This window comes from Desmodus rotundus, chromosome 7 (genome assembly GCF_022682495.2).
Source record: "Desmodus rotundus isolate HL8 chromosome 7, HLdesRot8A.1, whole genome shotgun sequence".
NCBI classification, from domain to species: Eukaryota; Metazoa; Chordata; class Mammalia; order Chiroptera; family Phyllostomidae; genus Desmodus; species Desmodus rotundus.
In genome coordinates this window covers 35,778,046-35,801,931 of record NC_071393.1, presented here as the reverse complement: position 1 = coordinate 35,801,931, position 23,886 = coordinate 35,778,046, and the positions used below count along the sequence as shown (strand labels likewise).

Below are 23,886 nucleotides of genomic sequence, written 5' to 3'. Positions count from 1 at the left end.
GATAGAGTCATCTTGGATGTAGGTCCTTGCCTTTCATGACTTCAAATACTTCTTTCCAGCCGCTTCTTGCCTGCAAGGTTTCTTTTGAGAAATCAGCTGACAGCCTTATGGGAACTCCCTTGTAGGTAACTGTCTCCTTTTCATTAGCTGCTTTTAAGATTCTCTCCTTATCTTTAATCTTGGGTAACATAATGATGATGTGCCTCGGAGTGTTCCTGTTTGGGTCCAGCTTTTTTGGGACTTTCTGGGCTTCCTGGACTTCCTGGAAGTCTATTTCTTTCACCAGATTGGGGAAGTTTTCCTTCATTATTTGTTCAAATAACTTTTCAATTTCTTGCTGTTGTTCTTCTCCTTCTGGCACCCCTGTAATTCAGATATTGGAATGTTTCAGGTTGTCCCAGAGATTCCTCAGCCTCTTTTCATTTTTTTGAATTCCTGTTTCTTCATTTTGTTCTGGATGGATGTTTATTTCTTCCTTCTGTTCCAAATCGTTGATGTGAGTCCTGGGTTCCTTCCTGTCACTGTTGGTTCCCTGAATATTTTGCTTTATTTCACTTTGGGTATCCTTCATTTGTCCTTTCATTTTGCGACCAAGCTCAGTCAGTTCTGTGAGCATTTTGATTACCAGGGCTTTGAACTCTCCGTCAGATAGGTTGGCTATCTCCTCATCGCTTAGCTCTCTTTTTGGAGTTTTGCTCTGTTCTTTCATTTGGGCCATATTTCTTTCTCTCAGCACACCAGTCTGGTTGGTCTGGTTGACTGTTTCTTTAATTCCTTGGTTGTCAGAGTTCCATGCAGTTTGATTTTCTGGCAATTCTGGTTGTTTATTGATTTTGGATTGGTTGTTATCCTCCTTTTGGTTGTGGGAGGAAGTGAAGGGTTTCTACCTACACTTCCATCTTGGCCGGAACCTCATTTTTTTTTCCTTTAAGAGTTTATTTATTTATTTTTAGAGAAAGGGAAAGGGAGGGAGAAAGAGGAGAGAAACATCAATGTGGAGAAAAACATCAATCGGTTGCCTCTTGCACGTGCAGCCACCAGGCTGAACCTGCAACCCGGGTGTGTGCCCTGACTGGGAATTGAACCAGGTAACCTTTAGGTTTGCAGGACAGTGCCCAACCCACTGAGCCACGCCAGGCAGGGTTGTTTTGTGTTTCTTAAGAATCATGTTTTTTCATTGCTGAAAGGTTCACGTTCTCAGGATGAATTTTGTCGTCAGCCTGTTTTTGTTTTCTGTACATGGGATGTTCTTTAATCTCCATGAAAAACAAACTGAGAATTTTTAGATATTTTGTGTTCCCTATATAACCCTTTTCTAAGCGGGCTGAGAATCAGTTTGGTCCCTATTTTGACTGCTGATTCTCTTTATAGGTCCTATGATTCTGGGTCGTCTGCTTACATTGTAAATGTTGACATGTAAATTGTAATGTTTTAGTAGCTGGTGTGGGCAGGCAGAGGTGTATAAACCCCCACTTCCACCTCCCACTCCTGCAGTGAGGATGGGGCCTCTCCCCTAGAGAGTGGTAGCTTAAAAGTGGTCCCACCTGTAGTGTGGGGGTCAGGGGTGGATTTGTCCCCAGGAACAATGGGTAAGGCTGGTTCAGCCAGCAAGGGGGCAGGGTTCCCGACCCACAAGCATGGCAGATGGCTTAAGAAATATGCCCTGATTGCTTAAGAGCCATACACACATACAATTCACATTGTTTTACAAGTCACCCATAGTTACCGGAAAAACTCAACTTGTTTGTTTCTAGACAAAACCTCACTGACAGAAATACCCCACAACTTTCTCCAGTAATTAATGAATCTCTCTGCCCTTTGACCCTAATTAGGGCACACCCTGATTGGAGAGCAGCACCAGAGTTGCTCTTACATGGGAGCCGCTGGCATTTGATCACCTGGTCTGTGGAATCCGTTCTTTCAGCCCACCTTCCTACTGTGTGACAGGCCCTCTGATAGGTAGTAAGGTATAAATATGAACAGGTACAGCCCTGGCCCTCCGTGAAGTCACAATCCAGTGAAGGAACCAGATCCACAATTAATAACCAAGGCTGCAGAGCACCCTGAGGAAACCCATTCACCACCATCAGTCACTCTGCTTTGATAGTTCCCTTTATCACACCGCCCTCTTGCTTGCATCCTGGCTGGTGTGTGCTCAGTCAGTTTAAAATGGCAGAAGGAAGAAGGAAGGCAGTCACAAAGGCAAGTGATCTCAGAAAAGGCCACCTGCCCAGCCTGCATCTGCTGGGGAAGGCAGCTTCCAAGTGGGTGCCAACACAGGCTGACATAAGGAAGGAGAAAGGGCGTGGAGGGGAGGAGCAGACAGAGGCAATAGCGAGTCTGCTGCATTTCAGGAACTGCAGGGCAAGGTGTACACGAAGGCAGGAGCTGTGAGAGTGGGCTGGGGTCAGACAAGATGAGCTTGGAGGAGTCAGAACCCTATCCAACAGTTTCCAGGACATAGAATGTTCGCAGCTTGTTCCTTTCCGATGCAACGTACTCCTGTTTTGCCAGTGAACGTCCTATAGAACACTGTATGTGTGGGACCGGATGGGGACTCTGTGGGAAACCCACTGGTGGGTATGAAGGCAGAGAGTGGAAAGATTAGGTCCTTTCTGCACTGTGCTACTGTGATTTAGTGGGTGAGTGTGGGAACAGGGTGAGCAGTATTTGCTTCTTTGGCTGCATGCTTATGTTATTTGTATTTTACTTCATTCCATCAAGAATTGGAGGAGATTTCCTACCATGCTGTTGGGTATGTGCCCAATGGAAACTGAAGCAAAGAATTTGGACCAGCCCAGGCTGGTATGGTTCAGTGGGTTGAGCATAGGCCTATGAACTGAAAGGTTACAGGTTCAATTCCCAGTCAGGGCACATGCCTGGGTTGTGGGCCAGATCCTCAGTTGGGGGTGTGCGAGAAGCAACCAATCTATGTTTCTCTCCCTTTCTTTCTCCCTCCTTTCTCCTCTCTCTCTAAAAAATAATAAAATATCAAAAAAAAAAAAAAAGAATCTGGACCAGGAAGAAGGGAGTCCCATTGGGAAACTGAGGCCATGGTGTGGGGGTGGGGGGATGAGGCCTGCAAGAGTGCAGAGATGAAGGGGTGGAAGGAAGGTCAAGGCCTGTCTGACCTACAGGTCAAGGTGACTTCCAGCTTTCCCACCATGTGTGATAGAGACACTTCCCAAAAGTAATATGGGTCTAGGAGGCAGGTGGAGCTGAGGCCCACGCCTGGGTATCATATCCCAAAGCTTGACCAGATGGGCTGGGGCAGTTGAACCAGGACCATCAAAGTTTATAGACAGAAAGAGCTTGAATTGTAGTTGAATGGAGAAAACAAAAGACTGATTAATAAAGTTTGAAAGGTGTGATAAGGCCATAAACCGAGAAAAGAGTTCCCAAGACCAGAGGTAGGAATATTTGGCAGCTGGTCAGGGATGGGCACGCCAGGCAGGCCAGGGGAGGCTTCCAGGGCAGAGGCGGACATCATGCAGTGGTAGAGCTCGTGGCAAGGAAGGGGAGGGCCACTGGCTGAAGAGGAAATGGGAAAGGCAGACCTGATGGGCCCTCTTAGGGCCGGGGCCTGGGGAAGGAAGCCAAGTGCTAAGGGTGCCGACTCTGAGGGGCTCCCTTGCCCCTCTGAAAGTCTGCATCCGGGGATCTGGTTGGCCTCCTCACCCTGGCCGCTGTGGGACTTAGGGCACAGTCACATGACGCATTTTCAGGTCTTTCTGTGAATTCACCCAGGACACTTGGTTTCAGAGCCGGGAGCAACTGCTTTTCCTTTCGTGGGGTGAGGGATGAGGGAGCTTGAAGGTAGATTTGGTTGAATAATATGTGAGTAAAAGGGGTTCCCTACCCACCCGCCCTGGCCAGTGCCTTTTCATGCTTTGGAGAAAGAAGTGAGGAATTTAAAGTAACCCAAGCTAACGTCAGGGTTACTGTTAATGTCCCTGTCTCAATTCTCCTGAAGCCGGATCTCTGCTTTCTTCAGTAGGCTTTGCTATTCAGGGATGGAGCCCTTAGACATTTTAGAAGAATTTTTAACAATAATTCTGGAAATTAACAGGCCTTTGGCATTGATTCCTAAGGCATAAGATTAAACTACCTGGAACCACATTCATCCACCTGTCCCGCCAGCCATTGAATAACCGTGTATCGAGCAGTTACTCCGCACTCGGCACTGTGATTACTGTTGCTGCAAGAGTAAGAACAAGAGTCCCTGTCCTTGAAGTCCAAATCTGTGGAGGGTTTCCGTCTGCAGTGAGTTGCGGGTTCGCACAGCCCTGTGCTCTGTGGCGGGGGCCCACACATATCAGAAGACACGGGCAGATAAAATGCTGGGGCAGTTTTGAGGAGGGGAAAGTTGTGTTTCATGGGGAGGGTCCCCTGAAAGGTACTAGGGTATAAATAAAAGAGTTGACATTGGAGCTGTACTTTGACCTTGGAGATTTGTGTGTATGAGTTTCAGCTAAAAACACATGTATAAATTGGTGACAAATTTTTAGTGGCTTATGCAAAAATTGAGTGAACGGCTTAAGTAAGTGAATAGATGTGGAGCTAGCCTCTGGCCTAACCTGATTAGATGTTGAAATCGTGTCACCAGGACCAAAGGTCTTTGTATTTCTTATGACCTGGCTTTCCTCCAGGTCAGTTCCACGCACAGAAGAGCTCCTCCCTCTTGGCTGCCGAGCGATCGCAGCAGCTCCGAAGGTTACACACCCTCACCCTCAAATCCAGTGTCAGAGAGTGAGAATCTTTTCCCCGCGGGCTGCAAATAGGGAGTGCGGGGCTCCCTAAAGGGAAAGTCCAATTCTGCAAGGTATAAAAAGAGAGAGGAATGTGTCCTTCGTGTGTCTTGGCGAAATGAGCAGCAACCACTGCAAGCGAAAGCAAAGCAAAGCAAAGATTCCAGGTATGTGGAATGCAGTGCGGCAGGAACAGGCCTGACGCCAGCCTCAAGGGAAGCTCCCTGACCCCTTGGTGCCCGGCAGCCCCTTTCCAGTAGGAAGCTTCCCTTTCCCATTATGGTCAGAGCATGACATATCTGTCTGGATTCAGCCTCTCATTAGCCCAATAGATCACTTTCCTACCTTCTGAGATGTTCCTCCCTTAAGATGATCCTTAAGTCCCACAGCCTCCTGTCAGATTATTGAGGAAGAGAGAACTATTTCCCTTGTGTAAATGGGGCAAGAGGCCAGAACGTTAATGAGAGCTAACCCAAGCAGGGGAGCTAGCCTGAGTCAGGGCCACACAGGACGCAGGGTTTCCTGACTGCTGCCTGTGCTCCTTTCCTGCTGTGCTGGCCTCTGCGTCCAGGCACTTCTCAAGTAACCCCTGGGTAGAGTTGCAAAAAAGGATTCAGTAAGTCGCTTGTTTCTCTTAGAACTAGATGGTCACAAGGAAGCATGCTACTTAACCAACGTTCAAATTTGATTGTCCTTAACTTTAGTGGAAGGAAAAGGAACTGGAGTACAATTGGATCTGCTAAGCTTCAGAGAACTATTTCTTCATCCTAAAATATTTTCCTAAAAGGTCTTGCTAAGATTAAGTGAAACAATTGCTAAGACATTAGGGGGTAGCGGTCGTTAAATAGTTTGCTTTTAGTGAAACGCTTGCATTTTAGACAGAGGTGACCGAGCCTCTGCTGTGGAGGTCAGCACGGTCCCCTCCTGTCCACGTCACAACGGCTCCAGGAGACAGCCCTGGTCCTTTTCCTTTGCCATCACATGTTGTGGATGTTTTAGTTTGACTCAGCTCTTGGTTGGATGGATGTCCTCAGTCAGCAGTTTGGGGTTTTTTTCCCCAAGAAGGACGACTGTGTCCTGAATTCCTAGAATCTTCCTGGGTTGAGGATGCACTTTGGCTACTGGGATTCTTGAATGAGGTCTTGGCTGAGGGGACTGGTACTCCTGGGTCACACTCTTTCTTTTAGAGTTTTGTGGGCTTGGCTGCATCGTCTTCCGACAGCAAATGCTCATGAGGGAAGGTCTGAGGCACAATTTATTTATTAATATTTTTTCTGTCTCGATGACTGAAGATACTTTTCACTCTTTATTAATAAGTTTATTAATTTAACCACATTATTCATTTCAGTGACACTTTCTTACATTACTCTTCTCCCTCCTAGTTTTCCTCTTCTTGCTCTATTACCATTAGTATTGCAATTTTTAATTTATTTTTAGGGTTTTTTACAATGACTAATCTTAACGGTATTACTACAGTTTGGAGGAACTTACCTAATGACTGTTGAATGAATAACAAAGATACGAACCACAGTATCCATTCAAAGCTACATAAAATCATTGTATGCACATTTTTATAAAAGGACTTCTATTAACATTTATTATATTATTAACTTGAACCCTGGCTGGTGTGGCTCAGTGGATTGAATGCCAGCCTGAAAACCAAAGGGTTCGATTCCCAGTCGGGGCACATGCCTGGGTTGCTGGGTTGCAGGCCAGGTCCCACATAGGGTGCAGAGAGGAAGATACTAGAGATATTAGTTATGATACCAGCTTAAAGTAGCAGCAAGGAAAGGTGAGCGGAGGAAGCCTGGTCTGGCCTCACACCTAAGAATGAGCACCAGAAAAGTTGTGCTTCTCTTCCTTCCCCAATCTTCTCTGTGGGTCCCTGCCCCCAGGACAAAGGGCTGGCATATCCACGGTACGTAACGTCCTGTTGGGCCACATCGCTCACTCAGTAGGTAGCAGGGCCCCTGCTGTATAGATGTCCTGGCGCTACGGCCCTCTTCACGGCAGTGAATGGCGCCACCTAAAACTCCAAGACCACTCGAGCCAGAGACCAAGGGGAATTCTAGATTCTTCCCAGTCCTCTCCTGCTTCAACAATAATTCATCACTGCCTTGTGGGTTCTACCTTCATTTACTAAAAAAAAAAAACAAACCCAACCCTAAAATTACAGAGTACCAACTGTGTGCAGGCATGGGGCTGAGATGTAAAGATGATTAAAGCAGAACCCTGGTTCCTAAATTAGTTGCCATGGCTACTCTCTTTGTTTCTGCCCTGGTCGTGGCTCATCTCCTTTGGCGCCGTCCCCTAACAGGCTCTCCTGCCTCTGGTCTCCCCAGTCAACCCTTCCCAGCGACACCGAGATGCTATTTCTGCAAGGTGATTATTGTCATATGCTAAGATGGCTGCAATGATGCCCCTAAGAAGCACAGTTGGAAGAGAATCAAGTACCAGACATTTTTAAAGTATCATGTAAATTATACGTTCATAACAGAGATTCAATTTTTGGAGCAGTTAGGTCGCTCAGGGAAACTCATTGATTTTATAATAATGCAATAATAGAATTGCATTACTACAATTGTATAGTATGGAATATTAGCCAACACTAACGCAACGTGAATTTACAAGCCAGTAAATGTTACAAGACAATAAGACGATGTTTATCACATAGATGAGTACAGTGATTATCAAGCTATTTAAATCTGATCTAATTTCAGGAAATGGAATGGAAAGACATGGAAATAGCTACAACAATAGATTGATTAAAGCCGTAAATAAGAAAAATGATATTTGATAATCAGGGTGACAATAGTTTAACACTACGTGAGTTAAGTAACATGGTATAAATAGGCAGCTCTTCTGTGTAGTCATGTCAATCTCGAAGTACCCCACCACCTCTAACAGCTTCGGCAGGATAAGTCCAAACTGTAAAATACGCCAAAGCAGAAATCTGTTAGAAAATTAAATGACTCAGGAATTTTTTTTTTAATTTTATTTATTTTTAGAGAGAGAGGAAGGGAGAAAGAGACAGAAACCTCAAAGCCAGGAGAGGAAGGTGTTTCAGGTTGTGTCACATCAGCCACCTTCTTCTCAACCAAGGAATATTTGGAAGAGGGGAGGGCGGTAGGAATAACGCTTTCACTCTCTGTAAGTATCTCAGACTACGATTATCCTCTGCTGGCTTCAGAAGTCTTGTTGCCTCCACTGCGTCACCCAGGGGACAGCAGGAGGCCAGTCTGAGTCCATGCATTCATACTACTGTGTAAATGACTGATGGGTCCCTTTAAATGCCTTCTAGTTAACTATTTGAGTTTCCAAAGGAGGCTGCTCCTCCTCTTGCTACTCCACCAACGTGAAAGCCCCCAGTCCATTCTGGTGGGGGTGGTGGAGAAGTGGAGTGGAGAGTTTTTCAGCTGCCCTTCAGGCAAGCCGGGCCCTGCCCTGAAGTCCCATTCTGGGGTTAGCTGTCCTCCACGGGTCCTATTTTCACAGGATTTCTGCGTGTCCGAGGTACCCTGTTTTCTCGGACAGCAGAAGTGACAAGCTGCTCTAATCTCAGCAGGAGGTGTGGCTAGGCTGGGGAGTGGGGCGTGGCTTATCCGTACTGGGAAGGGGCAGCTCAGAGACCACACTTAGTGGTGATGTTTCTGTACTGTCTGAGCTTGAGACGTCCACCCAGCCACAGCCGGGCTGCCCGTGTGTTTGCGGGTAGTTAATGCCCCTCTTCTGAGATGGCTCCAGAATGTCTCCTGCGTACCTGGCAGCATGCCTATCACTGCACACACACCAGCCCATCTCATCCTTGTGGCAGTCCGCGAGAGAGGCATCCGTATCCCCGTTTCATAGATGGGCAGATTAAGACTCAAAGACAGAAAGTAATTTACTCAAGGGATCAGAGCCAGGAATCAGAGAGCTTAGTCAGGCCCAAGTCTGTCCTCCGCCAGAACTCATACCTTTTCCGCTGACAGGTGGCCTCTGGCATGACATTGTAGACAGAGGCAGCTTTGGGATGGGAAGATTGAGAACCCAGGAAACATGTTGGGGCTTCACGTAAACTATTAGCAACCTCGTAAATTCACTGAACAGTCATACAGGGGGTAAGTGAAACAGTACATCTCACGGAAGAGGACAAAGAACTTGGTAGGAATTGCTAGATGGGATGTTCTTCGAGGGCTCCCCACGGGCTTCTACTTAAAATGCAAATTCCTTGGCTTGAAATTTTGTGCGGAAACTTTTGGAAAATCTAAATAGGATAAAAGGGGGAGGGAAAAAGAGAAGGTAACTCTTACCCATATAGACATTTTCCTTTCCTTCCTGCCGTCTCTGTAGTCGTGTGAAACAAAATACAGCCCCTGGGTCCCGTCATTTCCTTTTCTTACCGTAGGAAGTCACGAACGTCTTCCCAAAAACTGGACAGTTTTCAATTTTTAGGTAATCGCATCTGTTGATTGGGTGACTTCTTCATTTCTTTTGTGATTCTAAGGTCTTTACCATTACGAGAGTGGAGAGTCAACTACGGTACCTCTATGGGGCTATTTTCCTCTTTAACTCTGTGAGCCAGCAGGAGGGTGTCGTGGAGTGTGTACGAGGCAAAGCTCTAACTAACTTGATTCCTGGGCGCCCCCCCCCCGCCATTTTATATGATCCCAATTGTTGAAAACCCTTTAATGTCCAATTTGGGATGCGCTCTTTATTGTATGAAATATACATTCTTGTAGGTGCCAGTGCCTGTTTCAGGACTGTGGGGTATGTTCTGGTGATTTTTCTCTTGAGTCTTAGACTGGTTAGGACCACACTCTTAATAATGGGAGCTCTGTAAGGCGTCCCCTTCCTTATACTGATTTTTCAGAAATTTCTTACCTGTCCAATCTGTTTATTTTGTCATGTGAAATTTGGGACTCGTTGGTTAAGTTTCAGAATCTCATTTGTACTTTGACTAATTGCTTTGAACCTTTATATGAACTTGAGGAAGATTAACATTAAAATATTTAGTCTCTCCAGTTTGGACCTCAGTATACTTTTCTGTTTTTTTAGACTTTATCAGTGGGTGTTTTTGTCCTTTTCTCATATAAGTCCTTCATATTTCTTATTAGAATTATGTCTAGGGTTTTGTTTGTTTGTTTGTTTGTTTGTTTTACTTTAAATCTTGCTGTTGTGAATGGGAGCATGGAGATTTTTTTCCCATATTTCTTTTCATTTGCTTTGCTGGGATAGAATTAAGTTATTTTCTCCTCCTAATTCTCGGATAATTTAGCCACTTTGCTGAGGAACATACTAATTCTGTGGTGTTGTAGTTCATTCCTTTGAGTGTTCCAGGAGCAAAGAACTGTCATGTTACTTCCCAGAGCTATTCCATGCTCTGGTTAAGTCTGGGTTCTTATCAAGGAGCTCCTGTGGGTGCTGCCCACCTCACCTCTGGCCGCCCCCAAAATGCTAAGAATGCAGTAGGTGCACTGAGTGTCCCCTGAGTGAGAGCGAAGGCACCCTAGGCCGAGAAGGCCATTTCTAGTCCCAGGACAGTCCCTTACCGGGTCATTCCAGTGCAGGGCCTATACCTCAGTCACATCCGAAGACCGCAGGCTTTTCGACCCAGGTGTTTGATTTACGCCAACCAACTCGCAGGAGACCTAATGCCAATTGTCCACTTCCATCCGGAGGTGGAGCGGTGACCCCTTCCCCTAGGGAGGCCCCATTCAGGGCACAGGGGGCCTAGAAATAGTACTGGACAGAGACTGTGGTCCACTCAGAAAGTCCTCTTCTGCCTCCAGCCAGGGCACCTGAGGAGTGCCCCTCCCAGGCGTGGAGCGCTTTCTCTAAGGAAGGAGGGTCGACTTCAAACTCAGCCCCTTTCCTGTAGGGCCAAGCAGGGGAGTGACACGGGCTGTAGTTCTCCTTCCTTTATTTCTGTGTCCTGTAAAGTCTCTCGGTTTACTAGGAAATAATAGGTAATACATCCACAGTGCTCAACAACGAGAGCAACCTAAAGGACGCACAGTGAAGTATCTCCCTCCATGTCTGCCCTGCCCCACCCATAATTATTATTTATGTATCCTCCAAAGATTTCTTTATTAAAAAACATATTTTTATTTTTCTCTACTCTTAACACAAAAGGTAGCATCCTATACACACATGTCTGCACTTCAATTTTTTTTACTTAAAATATACATCATAATACAAATATTGAACACTCATATGCTATCCACTAACCTTTTATATGTATTATCTTATTTAATCCTCCTAATACTCCAATTATCATCCTCATTTTGCCATGGAGATTTCTCCATATAAAGAGCTTCCTTCATTTTTTACAGCTTCATAGTATTCCGTTGCATGGGTGCATCGGAACTGATGTAACTCTTTGCCTAGTGATGGACACTTAGGGTTTTTTTTTCCTTTTTATTGAATTCATTGGGAGTGACACTGGCTCACAAAACTGTGCAGGTTTCGGGTGCACGATTCCATGACGCATCACCTGTGTTCCGTGTTGTGTGTTCACCCCGGGTTGTTTCTGTTCTTCGCTATCAAGGGCTGTGTTGGATTGTACAGATTTCCTACATGGGGAGATAGAGCACCAGAATAGGTTCCCAGAAGGGGGATTGCTGGGTCAAAGGATAAACACATTTGTGGTTTTTAAAAAAAGATTTTATTTATTGTTAGAGTAAGGGGAAGGGAGGGAGAAAGGGAGACATTGATGCATGAGAGATACATCATTCGGCTGCCTCTCTCACACCCCCCAACTGGGGACCTGGTCCACGCAACCCAGGCATGTATGTGCCCTGCCTGGGAATCAAACCGGCGACTTTTCTGGTTGTGAGGTCCATCCTCAGCTCAGTCCCCTGAGCCACACCAGCCAGGGCTGCATTTGTGATTTTGATGGAAATTGCCTAATTGCCCTCTGTTGTAGTTATTAGTTCTTGTCATAATTGCTTAGCATTTCTCATTAATGGTGACGGTGAGCGCTAATATTTCATTCAGTCATAATAATCATCGTCTCTGCTAAGAACCGGAGACCTCTCTGATGTGATCCTCTATGGCACTCCCATACGTGATGGGAAATTTCCCGGTTTTACAGAGGAGAAAACAGAGGCCCATAGAGGTTATGGGACCTGCTGAGGGCACAGAGCTGAGGCAGAGCCACATCAGCCAGGCTCTTTTCTCTGTTCCATCTGCCACTTACCTCAGGCACTGGCTCTGCCTCTAGGTGATGAGTCCCTGTTACTTAGATCAGATGCCCAAAGGCTGGAGCAGCTGAACGTTTATTACCCAGTGTCGACCCCCAGTCCCTTTTCCCACTCTCCGAGCTCTCCAGGAGATCTCGGCTAGCCTGGAGTAAGTCTCCTCGGTCAGAGGAATCAAGCCTGAGACCTGAACTTCCTGGGTGACTTGGGAAGGTTGAGAGCCCGCAAAGCTGAGGACCCGTGTCTAGTGCTCTGATTTCTGAGTCAGGTTGGCGTTTAGGAGGCTCTCTGCTTGCAGTTCCAGGACAAGTTAATCTTAGTAATTGAAGCTGGAGTGGTCCGCTGAGGGCCTTTCTTTGGGCCTTACGTGGGCTGATGTATTATCATTGCTGGTGAGTGTGAATTGTAACAATGTTTCTGAGCACGAAACCAACCCTGTCTTTCCTAGTAACATTTGAAGCAGCGTTGCAGTGGTTAAGAGGTGGACTCTGAGTCATATGGCCTGGGCTTTTACAATAGTTTGCTATTGCTGCTGTAACGATCACGACAACCTTCGGGGCTTAAAACAATGCAAATCCATTACTGTGTAGCTCTGGAGAGTGGAAGCCTGAATTGGGTCTCACTGAGATAAAAATTAAGACGTCAGCAGAGCTGTCTTCTCTTCTAAAGGCTTGTGGAGACAATTGATTTCCTTGCATTTTCCAGCTCCCCGAGGCTGCCTGCATTCCTTGGTTCACGACCCCCTGCCATCTCCAGAACCAGTGGGATCGTAGCACTCTGGCTCCTGCTCCATCGTTGCTTCTCCCTTCTTTAGCTCTCTCGCTTCCCCTCCCCACTTTCCTTTGTAGAGCCTCTGTGCTCACATTGGGTCCATCCAAATAATGCAGGATGATCTCCCCGTCTCAAGATCCTTAATGTAATCACTCCTACAAAGCGCTTCAGGCCACGTATTAATAAGCCAACACATTCACGGGTGCTGGGAATTAGGACACGGATGCGGGCCATGATTCTGCCTACTACAGTTTGCATCTGGACTCTTACCACTGACTAATTGTGTGACCTCGGACAAGTTGTTTCACCTCTTGTTCAGTTTCCCCATCCTTAAAATGGGCATAAGAGTTCCTGCTCCATAGGATCTGGGGAGGGTTCAATGAGTTAACATTTGTCATGTTTATGATAGTGCCTGACATCTAGTGAATGCTATGGAATTGTCTGCTAGCTGAACTCTATTCCATAGAGAGGTACGCATTCTATGATCTGGCAATACTTTACTTTTTGTCATGTATTTCGTAGAAGCAAAAGCATCCATGCATTTGGTTACATAAAGCATCGTCCATATTGGCCAAAAAAGAAAAAGAAAGGGGAAAAAAGAGGAAAAAAAATGCACAAGCAGGAAATCACTGTACTGTCTACTAACAGGAAAAGACCCGAACCAGTTGTGGTCCATATGTAACATAGTGAGCTGTTAAAGAAAACACATTAGCTCTATACTTGAAAGGCGTATGGCAATACCCTGAACGAAAGTTAAATTAGAGGAGGCTTACAAAGTAATGGTGTAGCATGATGTCATTTTTTAAAGTACAAGCATCAACCCCCCCCATTGCTATATTTATTTGAGCCAATTTTTAAACCTCTGGAGGTCTCAGTTTCTTCCTCTGTGAAGTGAGGGTAACAGCCACTCTCCCCTAACCAGCTCTAGCGAGGATGGAGTGGGATGAAGTGTATCAAGTCCTTAGAATCCTTTACGCGACTGCCTAGTCTGGATATTTGTGTGGGGTGCTTTGAATGGAGAGAGGTGTGGAAGGAGGATGGTCACTGGGTTACTGCAGATGTGGAGAAAGGAAATTCAGAAGCGGTGGGAAGAGATGACTGATTTTTTTTTAAAAAGTCTTTGCATTGTTTCATGGCTGGAGCGTAGCCATTGTTTCTCCAGTAACTTTTTAATATTCTAATGATTTATTGGTAGTTTGGATGCTATCACCATAACCACAAACACTGAGCTGGGGGAAGCACAAACCTGGACACATACCATGATTCAAAGTTTTATACTTTTTTAAGAGGATACTAATAAAAACTTAGAGGGGAAAAGGCAGGAGAGCCCTAACTCAGGCCTGCCTTATGTGTCTGCAGCATCTACTGCCAAGGGTGCGCCAAGCCACTGTGCTGCTCTTGTGCCCTCCTGGATAACAGCCACGGCCACCTCAAGTGCGACATCACTGAGGAGATCCAGCAGAGGCAGGAAGAGCTGGGCTCCATGACACAGTTGTTGCAGAAGCAGGACCAGGCCTTCGGCTCGGCGCTGGCGCAGTTGCGTTCAGCTATCAGCCAGCTGGGGCGCGTGCGCACTGACACGGAGGAGGTGATCCGCGCAGGTGTGCGCCAGCTGGTAGCGCACGTGCTGGCGCAGGAGAGCGAGCTGCTCGAGGCGGTGAACGCGCGATACCAGCGTGAGTACGAGAAGATTGCGGGCCAGCTAGGCCGTCTGGACGCTGTACTGCAGCGCATCCGCACTGGCAGCGTGCTGGTGCAGAGGATGAAGCGCTACGCCTCGGACCAGGAGGTGCTGGACATGCACGATTTCCTTCGCAAGGCACTCGAAGCGCTGCACAGGGAGGAGCCCCAGAGCCTGAAAGCTGCCGTGCGCACTGACAGCTTCGACGAATTCAAGGTGCGCCTGCAGGACCTTGTCTCTTGCATCACCCAGGGGACAGGTAAGCAACCCGCATGGCTGGTCTGTTCACCATTTCAGAGTTGTGCCTTGCTGCAGCTCTCTGAGGAAGGCGGGAGAGAAAATATCATTTCCTTATGACAGGAGAGGAAACTGGGCTTTAAAAATTGTCTCTCTGGTGTGATCACATCGTAAGTTCCAGTATGCGCAGGGGAAGCGGGAAAGGAGGCCCTGACACGGGGCTGTAGCCATCCACAGGGCTCATGTTTCACTTTTGGGCTGGCCAAAAAGTTCGTTTGTTTTTTTCTGTACGGTGGCTCTAGTAGTGCTTCCCCGTCTTTAACTTCATTTGAAACAATTTTGTTAGATAGTATTGTAACAGTTGTAACATCAGCATGCATTAAAAAAAAAAAACTTAATCAAAATTGGGAATTTTTGTGTAGCAATTTTAATATTGAAGATAGAAGAAAATATGCAACATTTTGGGCATGTTATGCTTTATTATTTCACAAAAAGCAAAAACAACTGAAACACACACAAAAAAGATTTGTGTAGTATATGGAGAAGATGCTGTGATTGATCAAACGTGTCAAAAGTGGTTTGCAAAGTTTCTTGGTGCTAATTGACATTTTGACCAAATGATTCTTTGCTCTGGGGCTGTTTTATGCATTGGAAGATGCTTAGCAGCACCCCTGGCCTCTACCCACTAGAAGCCAATAGCGGGAGAGAGCCAACATGCTCAAAATATCCAAATCAATAAAGTTATTGGTGAAAATGAAAAATGTGTCTTATGGAAAAAAAAACTAAACATACTTTTTGTCCAACCCAATAATTTACAAGACCCTGTGGATTAGCTGTGGTCTTGCGACCCTTGGGGAAGTTAAGGAGCTACAAAGCTGTGAACTAGACCAATGCCATTTTAGCCCCAGAGGAACCAACCACTCCAGGAAGTTCTCTGCAGCCACCTATGTTTAGCAACATAAAAGTGAACTAGAAAATGAAGTTAGGACAGAAAGGGGCTGACAAAACCCCCTGGGGTGCCTGGGTGCTTCCCCAGAAGTGCACCGTGGCTCACTGAAGAATATCGTTTGTCCCCAGAGTGGCCTGCCATGTGAACCAACTGCCACTTTGTGGGCCTTGCCTGGTACTGGGCACTTGGGCAGTGGGGGACCGCCCTCCGGTTCCTCACCTCGGGTTATCTACTCCAGACAGAAGGGGAAAAGCGGGCCTATCACATAGCTGGAGAAAGAGACAGTGCTTGGCTCTGCAGTCCAAATTCAGGAGGAGTAGCAGCCCCAAGGAGCTGGAAACGCCAGGGGGACTTTAAAAAGACTTTCTAGGGGTGGGGGTGCACAAGAGGACCTCCAGGGTGAGGAGGCTTTAATGGCCTTTTGATGAAACCTCTAGGCTGGCATCTGAGCCCTAGACAGCTGGTGTGAAAAAGGAGGGAGGCTAAGAATCTGAAGGCCCCAAGGCAGGTGCCAGTGATAGAGGGCTCCTCCCTCCTGACCTTGGAGCTGATGGACGTGGGCTCATAAAAGTATAGTCCGAGGGTGGGCATGGACTTGTCCCTCTTCCACCTAGGCAGTGAACGTTACCCCATACACAGGAAATGACCCATAGACTTTTGAACAGCTTGCCTTGGGTGTTGGAACTGGACAGTGGCAAAGAAAGGAGTTACATGTTTTAATCTAAAGCATGAGAGAGTTAGGTTAGATGTAATAGAAGCCAGGCTGCGGGACAGAAGAGTATCATGGAGTTCTCACTGTATGCAGAGAAGTCAGTGAGCAGTAACCCCTTTAGCATTGTTCACACTTTGCTTTCGTGTTGGCCCAGAGATGGAGGGAGGTGAGCTTGTTGTTTGGGGCCAAAGGCAAGTGCTCGCTGATGCCACCCCTTTCTCCCTTCTGGTTGGGGTCATGCCCACTGCCGTCAGAGAGCTTTTCCTCCAACTGCCAGCCCCTCCATGGAGCTGCTCCAGTGCTGGGAGAGGCCATGGAGAATGGATCTCTAGGAAAAGCCACAGGGACACTCCCTCTTTCCCTCTGTCACTGTCCCAGGCCAGGGTACTTCTCACCAGGGTGTCCCTGACCTGCTTATGACTTTCTCTGTGCTCTCCAGATGCAGCTGTCCCTAGGAGAGCCAGCCCAGAGGCTACCAGCACTCCCAGGGAGCCTTTTGACGTTAATCCGGTGAGATGGATTTGAGGGCTGATGGGGAGGTGGGGTGCAGTCCAGCGGCTCAGGCAGGTTGGGACTTCCCCTGTGTCAGAAAGGAAACCGAGTCTTGCTGTCCCTGTGTATGTAGGCAGAAGAGTAGAGAGAGTGCCTGGAAAATGGATAGCAAGTGGCTGGACCGGAGCTGTCAGTGGGAGGGAGGAAAGGAGGGGCTGGCTTGCTCTGGGTTCCTAAATGCCCCAGCGGCTTTTGATGGGACATGAGCTCTTGGTGGGTTCCGGAGCAGTTAGACCTAGGGATGGACAGGAGGTGAAGGAGGTGGTCACTGGTAGACGCCCCAATGACCCCACCCCAGATATTTGAGACCTTACCTGGGGCCAGCATGTGGATCTTTCCGTCCTCTTCCCTCACACGTGGTTCTTGGAGAGGAATGGAGAATGGGGCCAGCAGCCTGGGTTCTGTCCGTGTGGTTTCAGGGCCAGCACATGTCCAAGACCCAGAGTTTCTCAGGGTTGGAAGGTGCCCGTACCCCCCCACCCCCCGCAATGTAGGCATTCCCTCTGCAGTGCCCCTGACCCCAAGTGCAGTTTGGCTTTCGTCCATGCACCTCCAAGGACAGGAAGCTCGTTCATTCTTGAAGGCAGTCACTCCCATCTCTGGCCCACTCTGCCTTAGTGTTGCCCTGGGAAAAATGCAACGGCACACCTTTGACTTGCCCTCGTGGGAGCTCGCATGCTTGGCACTCTCCACCAGGGTCAGCTTCTTCAGCTCTTTCTGGAACCAGGCGTCTTGTCTCCCTCCCTTCCTGCTCATCCAGGTTTGCATGTGTCTGCCTGTCCAGGATCTGGGCCCAGAAATGATCAGACATCCATGGAAAGTAGGTCTTCTGATGGGGGTAGTCAGGGTGGCAAGCCTTCCTAGCTTTGCTGTGGCTTAGCCCGCAGGAGTGGGAGACTGCTGAAAGCTGAGGAACCAGGAAAGGCTTCCTGGAGGAGACAGGATTCTGGATCTGAGAGTTATAGAGCTAGGAGAGAGCGCAGAGTCCAATCTCCTTTACAGAGGATGAAGCTAAGGTCCAGGGAGAGGGTGCGGCTTCACCCGAGGCCACATGGTGAGCTAGGAACCAGACTAGAAGCCAACTTCTGGGTGGGGTATTGCATCCCCACATACCTAGCTTCAAAAGTTAAAAAATGACATTTAAGTTTCGGATCAGTAATACAATCATGTGGCCAGAAATAAAAACATAGAGATAAATGCTCGCTCCCACCTTCACCCCTCATCTGTCGGTCCTCATGCCCACATACCTATCTGTGAACTTATTACATATCCTTCTAGAATTTCTGTACGTAATTACAAGGAAATACAATTATAGATACTTGCTTTTTCTCGGTTTTTTTTGCACTTAGGTAGTAGCATGGTACCGTGTACTCATAACACTGGCTTTTTCACCCAATGAAATATTCCCGCCTGGTGCACTTTTGCATCTGCGGGGTGGTCTGTTGAGAATAGCGCGCTTTACGTAGCCGATTCTCAGTCGATGCGTGTTTAGGTTGTTTTGTGTTACGTGCAGTACTGGAATGAAAAATGTCCCCAAAGAAACCCTGGGAGTGATAACGGGAAGTGCCCTGGGTCCGCAGAGCGCAGCTGTCTTCCCGGTGCCAGACGAACAGCAAGAGAGCCTGCGCTGTCCGTGGGAGGTTAGGTCTTTTGCTGGGTGTTTATCTTGAAATGACCTCTCACCACCCACTACGAAGTCGTTTGAACTTGGAATGTCAGAAGAATGCTTTTTTGGCAGAGCCTCTTGTGGTCTTTAAGTAATAGGCTGGGAGTGGGGGGTGGGCAGGCGGTGGAGCTGGGGGAAAGGAAGTGGGTAACGCTGTGAGTGCAGAGGACAGATATGGCCTCTCTAGTGAGCAGGCAAGGTCCGGCTGTCCCAGGAGAGCGGAGTCCATCAGCCAGGAGGAATGCAACTCCTGGACCCATGTCCCTACCTTAGAAGGCAGGCGCTGGGCTTCTGGGACCAACACGCACCCCTGTTGAAACCATCGGTTAACTTGCATTAGAACCGTGCGCCCAGGTGGAGAGGACGAAGCATGCCCATGGGCTCCACCAGGACTGCTGCGGGGGTGGGGCCAGCTTGGAGATTTCCCCTCCTTTGTTCCTCGTAGAACAATGTCACAATACTTTAATGAAAAGCAGTAAAAAATTTAAAGCTATAAAACAACTATAAACCAGTCATTATGGTATTTTTCCCTTTGGGGAGCTTATGGCCCGCAGGGGAAGGTCTTTCACATACCCGCAGCCGTGGAGCCAGACACGAAAGAAGAGAGCAGGAGCTTTTCAACCTTAAAAAAAATTTAATGGTGATAAAACACACGCAACGTAAAATTTACCTGTAAGTGGAATTGCTGGATTATAGGGCGATTCTATTTGTAAGTTGTTGAGCAGCTGCCGTCGAGTTTTCCCTAGTGGCTGTACCGCTCTGCGTTCTCGCCAACAGTACACAAGGTTTCCAGTGTTTTACACCTTCTCACCTGTACTTTTCTTTAATAGGTAGTTTAAACTTTTTTGACCACCACTCATTGTTAAAAAAAAGCAAAGTATTTACATCTAGCCCATGCTCTATCGACACACACCTGCCTCTAGCTAAAATAGCAGTTTTGCAGGACAAATTATACTTATTACATGGGATTACACTGATGTTTTCTGTTCTCTGTAACATAAAAACTCAAGCCATGACACGCTCGGTTGCTCTCTCCATCTAACGGGTCTCCGTGTGCAAACCACGGGCGTAGAGCACTCCGTGGGGACCGCGCTGTCCCGGAGTCAGAGAGTTTTTGTTCTCTCCCCTTCCCCCCCAGACAGGCTTCATTCTCTGATCCCAAGACAACTGTCCTCCCTTTTTGTAAAGATGGTGAGCAAAAGACACCCAGGAATGCAGGAGGAAAGAAAGTCCATTATGGCAGACTGTGGAGGGGCCCACAGCCCACATCGGAACGCTGAAACCAGAAGGAGCCCTGCCTGGCTTGGGTCCGGTACCCTACACGTGGCCCCGTCATGCGGGGCCTTCCCTTCTTACCCCAGCCCAGGCTTGGCCAGGTCATCCCCGGTGTCTCCTCTGAGGGTGGGCCTGACCACGTCTTTCCCCACGCAGGAAGGGCGGATCTCGTCCCGATAAAGAAAGCGGGTCCCTGGCCTCGTCTTCTCACAGTCGGTCACCTGGCTGGCCCAGCACAGCTCTGCCTGCTGCAGGGCCCCTCGGCTGTGTGGAAATGCCTCTTCACCGTGTGGACAGACTGCAGGCTCCCGAGTAGTGGTCATCCCCTGAGGCGCCAAGGGGTCAGATTAGGGGCAGCAGTCTGGGCCTCCCCTGTGGAAGGAGCGCTTCCCATACTACTCATTCTCAGCAGTGGTCCAGCAGGCCGTTCAGTGTCACACAACAGGGAGGGACGTAAGGGAGGCAGTGGCAAGAAAAGCGAGCTGTATGCACAGGCGGGGACCTTCTGTTTCAGAGCCTGGCCTCGAACCCGAGGGGTGTGACCTTAGGGTACCACTCTGCCTCTTGTGCTTCAGTTCCCTCCTGTGTAGATTGCTGATGATCGGGGTGGCACTTCTGTTCTTACTACAATTTCTTTTCATTGTGGTAAAGTTCATGTAAGAAAACTCGCTATTTTAATGATTTTAAAATGTAAAAGTCGGTGACATTTGGTACACTCACAGTCTTGTACAACCATCCCACCTGTCTAGTTCGGAATATTTCCATCATCCCAAAAGGAAACCCCGCATCCTCGCAGCATTAGCTCTCCATTGGGCCCACCCCCACCCCCTGGCAACCCCCCGACTGCCGTCTGTCTCTGCATTCAGTTATTCTGGGTTATTTCACAGAAATGGAAACGTGCAGTATGTATTTTTTTGTGGCTGGCTTTTTCTATCGTTGTCCTGTTTTTCTTTTGCTTTTTCTTCATCCTCACCCAAGGATCTGTTTATTGATCTTAGAGAGGAAGTGGGGGGGGGAGAGAGAGAGAGAAACAGCAATGTGAGAGAAGCATTGATCAGCTGCCTCCCTGTACGCGCCCCCTACTGGGAATCAAGCCCATAACCCCCTGGAGTAAGGGACGGTGCTCCAGCCGACTGAGCCTGCCGGCCAGGGCGTGGCCCGCTTGTTTCACTCGGCACCACGTGCTCCAGATTCATTCACGTGTGTGTCAGACTGTCGGTCCTTTTTATGGCTGCAAAATACTGCTCTGTGTGGGCGTGCTCATTTTAGTGCGACGCGTTCTTTGGCTGTTGGGAATAGTGCTGCTGTGGAGATTCCTGGGCGAGTTCTGGTTTGAACATCTCGTTTTCCCTTCCTGCGGACACATACTTAGGAGTAGAACTGTTGACTCACGTGAACATTCTCTAACTTGTTGAGGAGCTGTTCCTGCTTCGTTTTGGGAAGGATACACGAAGCGCTCATAATAAGAACACGGTCATCACCCTCAAGCCCTAAGTGCCAGGGGCTCTTCCTAGCATTGCACTTGGAACCGTAGTTCATCCACGCTGCCCTGTGAGTTAGGCATCGTGATTATTTCCACTTGCGGAGAGGGACTGAGAGGCCCCAGGGGGTTTAAGTGATTCGTCTAAGGTGCGTAATGGCCGTTGTGACGCAGGCAGAGTGGAGGCCACAGGGAGGCCAGCGGCAGCTCAGTGGAAGGGTGTGCTGGCTACAGCCCCGCTGCTGTGGAGGAGCTGGTCCTGACAGCAGGGAGCACTCGTCCCCGGAGCTGGGCAGGCTAGACGCCGAGTTGTTGGGCAGTGGTTCCAGGATGCCAGCACCTGGGGGTCATGAGGTGAAGCCACTGGGGTGTGGGGAAGACGCCTGGTCCCTAGGGACTCCCAGCTTTGGACCCGGCAGCTTGTACCTGTGACTGGGTGAGGCCCTGGGGACTAGGCTGACCCCAGGCCTGGGTTCCCAGCCCTTATCCTGCTGCCCAGTCATTTCCGATTCTCTTTCCTGACTTTGCAGCCAGAGGGGCCACAGATGGCTCAGGCGCAGGCCCTGGGGCTGGCTGACACTCAGCCTGTGGCCATGGTACAGTCGGTGCCCGGGGCACACCCTGTGCCAGTGTACGCCTACTCCATCAAAGAGCCCTCCTGCAGGCAGGTAAGCTCTCCCCGGCCCCTGCCTCCCGTCCTGAGACCCCAGACGCCACCAGGCTGTAAGAGGTGGAGCTGGGTGAGAATGCACATCTAAATGGGCACCTGCGTTATGCCCTTCCTTGCCCTTGGCTGCCCTGTCAGGAAGTTCCCCTCTGCTCTCAGCTAGGAGCCAGTTGCAGGGGCGGCAGAGGCCTGCAGAGGCCAGTGGTTAGTAGGCAGGGCCAGTGTGCATGGCAGCCTGGGAGGGCCTTCTGTGTGGGGTGAGGCAGGCTCTGCATGGCAGAGAGCAGAGGGGATGGCCACAGGCCCCTGCCATGCAGTTCTGGGTCTCTGCCCACCCCCTGGGGCCCATGGAGGCTGCTGACCTGGCACTGTGACTCCTCTACGCATAGGAGGTGTCCCCCACAGCCACGCCACAGAAGAGGAAGTACTGCCAGACCGAGTGCCCCAGGAAGGTTATCAAGACGGAGTCTGAGGAAGAGAAGGAGGCCAGGTTGGCCCAGAGCTCCCCCGAGCAGCCCAGGCCCAGCACCTCCAAGGCAGTCTCACCACCCGCCCCAGAGGAGACACCCGAGAGCCACACCACAGGAAATGAGGAATTACTGCTCAACAGTAACCACGAGACTGGTGACTCTGAAGAGGCAGGTAGGGAGGTTCGGGGCAACAGGGGCCAAGCCTACACGGTGTCCTCCAGGGGTTGAGTGGGGCCCCTCTTCTGCATTCTGACCCCACCCAGGGAGCCCAAAGCCAATAGCATTCCCTGTGTCCTGCCTTTAGCCGCCACCAGCTGGGGCAAGGAGAGCCCACAGTTTGCCTGGGCGGGGAGAGCGGATGCTTTGCTGGAGCTCCCGTGCGGGGAGCAGGAGGGGCTGAAGCCCATACTTCCTTAGCTCCTTCCCCCAGCACACTCTTACAGAACCCAGCACCATGCCTCTGCACAGCGCGGGTCTCCCCGGGACATGTTGGCGGGCTGGGTGCCTGTCCCGCTCCCAGAGAGTAACATCCACGCCCAGCAGTTCTCAAACTTTTCTTCAAAGGCCTCATTTGCCCTAGACATCTTTTATGGACACTGCCAGACAGGGAGGCCTTGGGCACGACTTGAGACCAACCCATAGAATTCTGGCACATTCATGACAGTCCAGGTTTGTTCTCATTCGAGGTTCCAGCCTGAGCCCTGATCCTGCTCACGCACCAACCCGAACTGATACTCCTCACTCACAAGTGCTATTGGCAAATCAACAGGTTCTCACTAGATAATAGGGGCTGTTTTAACCTGCACGTCCTAGCTCCCAGGGCCGAGAACTGGAATACACCAGTGTGCTGCTTAGCACTGCACAGCGTTCCGAACCGGCTGGTGCTGGTCAGGCGGCACTGCCACGTGCACACTCTGCCCTGAGGCCCAGCGGCTGAATTAAGTGTCCACAGAAGGCACAGCGGGCAGTCATGGGAAGCCAGTAGGAGCAAGGACTGTCTCCTTGTAGGCACATGCGGCCAGTGTTGACATCCTCTCTTGCAGGCCACATGTCACCCACCCAGGCCACAGGAATGCAGGGGTTTCTGTGGGAGCACTGGTAGGGGGGAGGTGGGGGCACTCCCAGCAGGGCCTGATGCTGCCTCCCCCACCTCGTTTCAGAGGAGCGCATTGTGGTGATCAGCTCAGATGACTCAGATGTCGAAAACTCGGTGAGTGGCCCAGAAGTTTGGCCCGGGACTCATGCCTCCCCCCACTCCAGGTCCCAGGGGACACAGTCACAGCAGGTGACTTTCAGACCTGCCTTGCGCCTAGGGCATTTTCTAGCGAGGCAGTAAGTGCGGAGCTGCCCTAAAGACAGTCTCCACGTGCCAGCTGTGGGCCACAACTGCTTGGCCCCTCCCTCCAGGTGAGGGCCCTTCAGTAACCCGATATTCTCTTTGGAAATGCTGGTAGAGCGCTTCCTTTCGGAGCTCCATTTTCTGGACTAGCCATTGCC

At 49.2% G+C, this 23,886-nt stretch overlaps 1 protein-coding gene across 9 annotated transcripts in view; it reads left to right on the top strand.

The window, feature by feature from the left end:
- The window catches only part of PML (PML nuclear body scaffold), a 43,790-nt gene that overhangs the window by 6,936 nt on the left and 12,968 nt on the right, over window positions 1–23,886 (top strand). For 4 of the 9 annotated variants that reach the window (XM_045192733.3, XM_024557231.4, XM_024557234.4 and 1 more), the window contains exons 3-7: window positions 14,060–14,640; window positions 16,719–16,789; window positions 21,783–21,920; window positions 22,309–22,561; window positions 23,550–23,599. In XM_045192733.3, the coding sequence (XP_045048668.2) occupies window positions 14,060–14,640; window positions 16,719–16,789; window positions 21,783–21,920; window positions 22,309–22,561; window positions 23,550–23,599 (1,093 nt within the window). The remainder of the gene's footprint in view (window positions 1–14,059; window positions 14,641–16,718; window positions 16,790–21,782; window positions 21,921–22,308; window positions 22,562–23,549; window positions 23,600–23,886) is intronic. The other 5 variants (XM_045192735.3, XM_045192736.3, XM_045192732.3 and 2 more) reach the window with 4 other exon arrangements.